The sequence below is a fragment of the Aureococcus anophagefferens genome (assembly GCF_000186865.1).
Source record: "Aureococcus anophagefferens unplaced genomic scaffold AURANscaffold_4, whole genome shotgun sequence".
Taxonomy (NCBI): domain Eukaryota; class Pelagophyceae; order Pelagomonadales; family Pelagomonadaceae; genus Aureococcus; species Aureococcus anophagefferens.
This window is the reverse complement of record NW_008705564.1, coordinates 262,925-270,401: the sequence shown is the minus strand read 5'-3', so window position 1 is coordinate 270,401 and position 7,477 is coordinate 262,925. Positions and strand designations below refer to the sequence as shown.

The following is a 7,477-nucleotide window of genomic DNA, read 5'->3' as shown; positions in this document are numbered from 1 at the left end:
CGACGACCCCGCGGCCGCCGCGGCCTGGGCCGCGGCCGCGGCGACGGCGCGCGGCGCGCGGCGCGCGGCGCGCGGCCTCGCCCTCGCGGCGGCGGCCGCGGGCGCGGACGACGCCGCGGACTTCGCCGCCGCGGCGGCCGACGGCGGCGCGGGCGACGAGGAGGCGCGCGCGGCGCGCGTCGCCGGCGCGGTCGCGGCGAAGATCCTCGCGGCGCCGTCCGTCGCCGACCTCGGCGACGACGACACCGGGCGCTTCCTCGCGGCCCTCGTCGACGACGAGGACGCGGACTTTCTCGAGGACCTGGAGATCTTCGGCGACGCGGGCGCGGGCGACGGCGACGTCGGCGGCGACGCGTTGGTCGTCCGCGCGGCGCGCCTCGCGGCGGAGACGACGACGGGCTCGGGCGCCGTCGCCGCCGCCGCGGCCGCGCGGCTCGCGCTCTTCCGCCGCGCCGCGGCCGACGGCGACGGCGCCGGCGCGGCGAGGCACGCGACGCGGCTCGCGCGCGCGGCCGGTCGGCTCGACGCGGGCTGCCGCGGCGACGGCGCGGGCGACGCCGCGGCGGTGCGGTGCCGCGACGTGGTGTGCGACCTCGCCCTGGACGCGGCGACGGAGGCGCTGGGCGCGGGCTTCGGGGGCGAGGCCCTGGCCGTCGCGGCGGCGCAGCTCCCGGCGGGCGCCAAGGCCATGGCGTTGTTCGACGCCGCGGGCGCGTTCCTCGGGGCGCCGCGCCCCGCGGGCGACGCCGCGGACCGCGCGCGCGACGAGATCTTTCGCGCGGCGGACGCGCCCGACGCGCTCGAGCGGCGCGCGCGGGCCGGCGCGGCGCTCGCGTACCTCGTCGTCGAGCGCGCGGACGCGGCGTTCGTCGGGCGCTGCGGCGCCATGTTCGACGACGCGGCGACGGCCCTCGCGACGAGGTTCGCGCCCGCGGCGGCGGCCGCGGTCGTCGTCGCGCCCGACGAGGCGCTCGTCGCGGAGCTCGTCGCGCTCGGCTTCGTCGAGCACGGCGCGCGGCGCGCGTGCCGCGCGACGGCGAACGCGGACCTCGACACGGCCCTGGCCTGGTGCGTGGGCCACGCGGGCGACGCCGACTTTGCCGCGCCGCCGGCGCCGGCGCCGGCGCCGCCGCCCGACGACGCGGGCGACCGCCGCGCCGTCGCGGGACGCGTCGCGGCGGCGTACTACGGCCGCGTGCGCGCGACGACGGGCGACCCGGCCCTCGCGGCGCGCTGCGCGGCCCAGCTCGCGGACCTCGAGCGCAAGGCCGGCGAGCTCGACGCCGCGTCGAAGCTGCGGGCGGCGCTGCTCGGCGCCGCGGCGCCCGCGGCGCCGGAGCCCGCGGCGCCGCCCCAGCCCAAGGAGGCCCTCGCGCGCCTCTTCGGCGGCGACGAGCCCGCGCCGGCGTCGGCCTTCGAGGGCGCGCTGTCGCGGCTCGTCGCCCCCGAGCAGCCGCCGCCGCCGCCGCCGCCGCCGCGCGCGCCCGCGCGGGACCCGGCGCTCGACGTCGACGTCGCGCGCTTCGAGGCCGAGCCCGTCTACCGGAGCGAGGCCCTCGTGCGCGCGGCGGCGAGCGGCAACGGCGCCGCCTTCGAGGCCGCCGTCGCCGCGAGCCGGCGCTACGACGACGGCGCGACGCTGTGTGGAATTCAACCACTGGTTTGGGTGGTCCTGACCAAACTTCAGAATTCTCTCGCTCGATCACATCGAAGTCGATTCGGCTGATTTTTGGACGAATCGATTGCTCTCGTCGAGTTCTCGAAGCGCAGCCGAAGCAATTGCGTCGAAACTGTCGCATACGCTCACATTGAAGTCGGGTTGAAGATTTGAATTCCACACAGGCGCGTCCGACGCGCGGCTCCGGAAGGCGAGCCCCGCGAGCCTCGCGCGGCGCCACCTCGACCACTTCTTCGACGCGCCGCGCGCCGGCGGAAACGTCGACGCGCTCGCGTCCCTGCTGCTGCCCGCGCGGGCGCCCGCCGCGGAGGACGCGGTCGCGTGCGCGCCCGCCGGCGGCGACCCGCCCGCGACGTCGGCCTACGCGGCGCTGCTCGTCCTCAAGGAGAGCGACGACGACGGCGACGACGATCGCCCGGAGGCGGGGGGCGCCTGGCTGCCGCCGCCGCCGGGCGCCGTGCTCCTGAAGTATCTCAAGGGCCGCTACCGGAAGGAATCGGACGCGCGGCCGCTCGACCTGCTCTGCCGCCTCGTCGTCGCCCACTGCGGCCAGGCCGACGCGACCTTCTGCCGCGTCGCCCAGGAGCACGGCTTGCTGCTGCGGCGCTTCGCGCGCGCGACGAAGGCGCTCGGGCGGTCCGTCGACGCGAAGCCGCTCTGCGGCGGAATCGTCGCCGGCGCGCCGCGGCGCGTCGACGACGGCGAGGACGAGGCGGCGACGCCCGAGGACGACCGCGCCCGGGGGGCGCGGCGGCCGACGCAGGAGGAGAAGCGGCGCGACGCGGCGCTGGCGAGCCTGCGCGCCATCGCGACGAAGGACACGGCGCCGCTCCTCGCGCGGATCGCCGCGAAGTTCGCCGGCGCCGTCTCCCCCGCGGAGGTCTACGCCTGCGCGGCGCGGCGCGAGGCCTTCCACGCCCTCGAGGGCGACGCGGGCGACCTCGAGCGCGCCGCCGCGGAGCGGGCGGCGCCGCTCTTCGCGCGCGCGGCGACGACGGACGAGCGCGCGGCCGTCGACGCGCTCGCGGCCGCGTTCTTCGAGAACTTTGGGGGCGAGAGCCTCGAGCCCCTCGGGCGCCTCGCCGCGGGGCTCGCGGGCCGCGTCGGCGCGCCCCTCGAGCCGCGGCTGCGGTCCATCCGGTCGTCGCTCGAGGCGCTGGGCCTCGCGGCGGGGTTCGGGACCGACGCGGCGAAGGCGACGCGCGACGCGGCGAGGATGGCGGTCACCGCGGGCGGCGACCCGGCGCTCGTCGACGCCGCGCGCGCGGCGGCGGACGCGCTCGCCGCCGGCGGGGCGCGCGCCGACGTCGTGCTCCAGGCGTTCCTGCTGCTCACGGACGTCGGCGCCGCGGGCGGCTCCGACGAGGCGCGCGGCGCCGCCGAGGCCGCGACGCGCGAGGCCTTCGCCAACGCGGCGGCGGCGCTCGTGCTCGGGCCCCTCTTCGGGGACGGGGAGGACGGCGACCGCTCGCTGAGCCGCGACGCCGCGGACGCCGCGCTCGCGGCCGCGGCGGCGCTCGGCGACCGCGCCGACGGCGACCCGGAGGGCGCCGCGGGCTTCGCGGGCGCGCTCGCCGGCGCCCTCGCGCGGCGCGGGGAGCTCGTCCGCGACGGCGACGACGAGGACTCGTCGGCGGAGCGGCTGCGCGCGCTGGGCGTCCTCGACGGGCTCGCGCGCGCGCGCGGCGCGGGAGGCGCGGCGGCGGCGCCCGCGGTCGCCGACGACGCCGCCGCGACGCCTCCGCCCGCGGAGGCCCCGGCCCACCCCTGCTTCTTCGCCGTGAGCGAGCTCGTCGCCCGGGGCTGGGGCGCGGAGCGCGCGCGACACGTGGCCGCCGGCGACCTCGCGACGGTCGAGGGCGTGAAACGGGGCGGGAAAAGGGCGCGACGTTCCCCGACTTCAAAGGCTCTTCTCTCGGTCGTTTTCCGCTCGTTTTGGCTGATTCTTGGACGAGCGATCATCTCTCGAAGCGCTCTCGACGCGTGGACGATGTGTTCGGAACGCGCGCGCGCGGCACACCCGCGTTGAAGCGACGTTGAATCGCGAGGTTCCCGCCCAGGCGTCAAGGCGCTCTTCGCGGACCTGCTCGCGGCCGCGCTCGCCGGCCCGCCGGGAGACCTGCGGAAGAAGGCGCGCCTGCTCTGGTCCCTGCTGGACCTGGCGCACGCGCGCGAGCCGCCGGGCGACGAGGACGAGCGGCGCCGGGCGGACCGCCGGGGCGCGTCGTCGGCCGCGGAGGCCGTCGCGGCGCTCCGGGGCGTCGACCTGTGTGGGAATCAAATCTTCAACCCGACTTCAATGTGCGCGTATGCGACCGTTTCGACGCAAGGCTTTCTGCTGTGCTTCGAGAACTCGACGAGAGCCATCGATCCGTCCAAAAATCAGCCGAATCGACGTCGATGTGACCGAGCTAGAGAGTTCTCAAGTTTGGTCAGGACCACCCAAACCAGTGGTTGGTTTCGGCACAGGCGTCAACGTCGACGTCGACGGCGAGCCCCTCGGGCTCTGCTGGCTCCAGCTGCTCCACGCGCTCCGGGGCGACGGCGCGACGCTCGGCGACGCGGCGACGCGCGGGCCGCCGCGGGGCGGGCGGCCCGACCGCGTCGGCGAGGCGCGGCTCTACGCGGCGCTGCCTCCCGGCGCCGCGCGCTTCAAAGCGGGCCTGCGCGCGGCGCACGCGTCCGTGCGCTGGGCCGCGGCGCGCGACCTCGCCGCGGCCTGGGCCGCGGCGCCGGGCGCCGGCGGCGACCTCGGCGACGACCTGCTGCGGAGCGGCGCGGCGCTCGCGGCCATGGACGCCGGCGGCGACGGCCGCGTGTACGCGGCGCTCGCCGCGGCGCCCGCGGCGGCGGCCGGCGCGCCGCTCGTCGAGAGCCGCCCCTTCAAGGTCGCGTGCGTCGTCCTCGCCGCCGCCGCGCGGCGCCACCACGGCGACTTCCTCGCGGTCGCGCGCGCGGCCCACGCGTTCGCGGGCACGCCGCCGCACCTCGCGACGACGCGCGCGGGCCTCGCGCTCGCCGCGCGGCTCCTCGACGACGGCCGCGCCGGGGCGCGGGGCTGGGACGCGTGGCCCGAGCTCCGCGACGCCGCCGCCGCCGCGCTCGCCGCCTACGCGGACCCCGCGGGCTAACCTTCCGAGCGCCTCCAGCCCCGTGTTCAGGGACGAGAGCCGAGATAGGTCGCCGCGGCCATGTGTTACCACCATGAAACTTCGTCGCCGTGCCCAAGGTTGAAGAGGCTTGGTCTCTTTATTGAGTTGCGCCCGGCTAGGCGGGCGGCGCGTCCGGGCGGCGGCGGCTTCGGCGGCGGCGGGGGCCACTTCTTCACGACCAGCGCAGTGTGAAAGTGTTGAGATTCGAGTCTGATGGTGAAAGGTGATACCGCATCTTGACGACCTTCTCAACTCTAGTCGTAGGAGACCTTTTTTCTGAATTTGTTGTCCAACATCGAAGTTGTAGTAGTCGTCTGACGGTATCGTAAGTCACGCTGCGCTTGGTGCATGATTCGTTGAATGATCGGATCTACATGGATTGGTAGAATCTGCGGTGGAATTCACAGGGCGGATTTTTCGAATAGATTCCAAAAGTACATTCATGTAATGTGGATCTTTTACATTGGTGAAAATGAGTAATGTACCGGTCGGTTCGACGTACTGTGGAAGCCAGTCGTCCAGCGAGAGAACGTTGTATACGTCCACGTCGGCGTACGCTCCCCCAAGTCTCTCCAACAACGCTACTCGTGCCAGATCGGACGATGATTGCTTGCTTTTAATTGATTGGATCAAGGTGGCGTCCTTTCCTGCAATAAAAGTCGGTAGCGTCGTATCTGATTCCAATTTGGATTGCGTGTTCTCCAACTTTGAATACAGCGTACCGCGGCCTCATTCTCAATCAAACCTTGCTTCCAGAAGATCCATATGTTACGCGGAAACGTCTGAAAACTCCTGGTGCTGCTGCCGCCGCTGGTGTCACCGCCGCCGGACCTCGTCTGGTCGCCGTGGTCTTGGCCGTCGTGGTCTGAGAGACGGCGCGACGCGAGGATGTCCTGTGTCGACGAGCGGAGGAGGTCCTTGAGCGAGGCCGCGGCCTCGGCGTCCGACGCCGGCGCGCCAAGGTTCGACGCCGAGGCCGTGACCTTGATGCCCTGGACCTGGTGGGCGGCGGAGAGGAGGGCGACAGCGGTGAGCATGTGGAGTAGCATCGCGTGTGAACCTGGGAGGTTTTGAATAAATCGCGAGGAGGCAGGGCGACGTAGTTTGAAGTCGAGACCGACGGGAGGCGGGAGCAAGATGAGCGCGGAGGGGGGAGGCGCGGGGGAGCGGGCGAGAAATTTCGAGACGCGGGCGCGTGCTTGCGTCAATGAATCTCCGTAGGCGCGGCTCGCGGTCGTCTAATACTCATGAGCTCACGACTGTGCGAGCAGCACGGCCCCGGGACGCCGGGACCACAAGCTGGAGCGCTCCGCTCGCCGATGCTGTTGCCTTGACGCGTCTCTAAACGTAGGGGGCCCGGGAGGAACCGCGGGAGTCGGAGGTTTGGGGACTCGAGCTCGACCTCAGGCTCAGCCGGAGCCGGCCTGGCGCCTCGCTACGAGGCGGCCGAGGGAGAGTTTGGGTTGGGTCGTCCAGTGGTCCTCGATCTTGCAGAGCTCGTCGTCGGTCCAGGGGCCGTCCATGTCCATGCAGATGTACACGATCTCCAAGTAGTCCTTGATCGCGATGCTGTTGCCACAGCGTTGGCTTGCTGTCCTCGCCGCTCTTCCTCGAGACCTCCGTGTGCCGGGAGGTGATCGCGAATGGCGAGGCCGAGAATTGCACTTCACGTGTTCAACGAGGGGGGGACGATCAATTTTTAAGCTGCCCGACTCCTCGATGACGATCGCGTGGCCCGAGCACCACGCGCCCCGCCGCCGCGCCCGCCTACGCGACCCCTAGCTGACACCTACACCCTCGATGCGCGCCAGCAGCAGATCGACGTCGAAGGCCGCCGTGCCGTCGCCCTTCCGGTTCGAGCCGAAGCAGAGCCGGTTGGAGAAGGGCGCGATGCGCGTGCCGAACTGCAACGCGCGCTTCACGAGCGTCGCGACGCGCGGCAGCCCGAGGTCCGCCGCGACGTCCCGCAGCACCCGCTTCGCGCCGACGCCCGGCGGCTCGTCGAGGTCCGCGACGGCGGGCCCGAGCTCCCCGCGGACGACGGCGAGCACGGCCTCGTCGAGGTACGGGAACCGCGCCTCGCGGCCGTGGTGCGACACGACGCGGTCGTCGCGGCCCAGGTTCCGCGACGCGAGGCGCACGAGGTCGCCGTCGAGCTCCGCGGCGAGCGCCGGCGCGCCGCCGCGCGCGTAGGCCGTCCGGTGCCGCGCGTAGCCCGCGAGGAGCTCGTCCGCGCCCATGCCGAGCAGGAGGCACCGCGCGCGCGACGTCGCCGCCGGGCCCCGGGGCGGCGACGGCGCGCGCGGCGGCGGCGCCGGGGGCCGGGCCGCCGCGGCCCTCTCCTCCCGGGTCCTCCGCGGCGGGTGCGCGCGGCACGCCGCGCCGTCGGCCCGGCACCGGCGGCGGCAGCAGACGCCGCACTGGGCCGCGGCGCAGCGCGCGTGGGCCTCGTAGGCGCAGCCCGGCGCGGCGCACGGCCGCGCGGCGGCGGGCGGCGCCGGCGCGGCCGGCGGCGGCGGCCGCGCGCCGTAGCGGAGGCCGCCGCCGCCGCCGCCGTCGCCGCCGGCGTCCTCGTCGCGCCGCACGCCGGCGCCCGCGGCGCCGAAGAAGAGCGCCGCGGCGAGGTTGAAGGACATGTGGTCGCCGC

General features: G+C 74.6%; 2 protein-coding genes across 2 annotated transcripts in view; one reads left to right on the top strand and one right to left on the bottom strand.

Moving 5' to 3' along the window:
- The window catches only part of AURANDRAFT_70982 (hypothetical protein), a gene marked incomplete at both ends in the record, with an annotated part of 11,195 nt that extends 6,374 nt beyond the window's left edge, over positions 1 to 4,821 (top strand). The window contains 4 exons of the mRNA XM_009036455.1: positions 164 to 1,643; positions 1,843 to 3,567; positions 3,739 to 3,948; positions 4,148 to 4,821. Coding sequence (XP_009034703.1) covers positions 164 to 1,643; positions 1,843 to 3,567; positions 3,739 to 3,948; positions 4,148 to 4,809 — 4,077 coding nt within the window. The remainder of the gene's footprint in view (positions 1 to 163; positions 1,644 to 1,842; positions 3,568 to 3,738; positions 3,949 to 4,147) is intronic.
- A 1,895-nt stretch (positions 4,822 to 6,716) lies between these two features.
- AURANDRAFT_8081 (hypothetical protein) lies at positions 6,717 to 7,082 on the bottom strand (the record flags this gene model as incomplete). Its single annotated transcript, XM_009035923.1, has 1 exon — positions 6,717 to 7,082. A coding segment is annotated over one exon (366 nt), but the record flags the coding sequence as incomplete, so codon positions are not given.
- Positions 7,083 to 7,477: the final 395 nt, after the last annotated feature.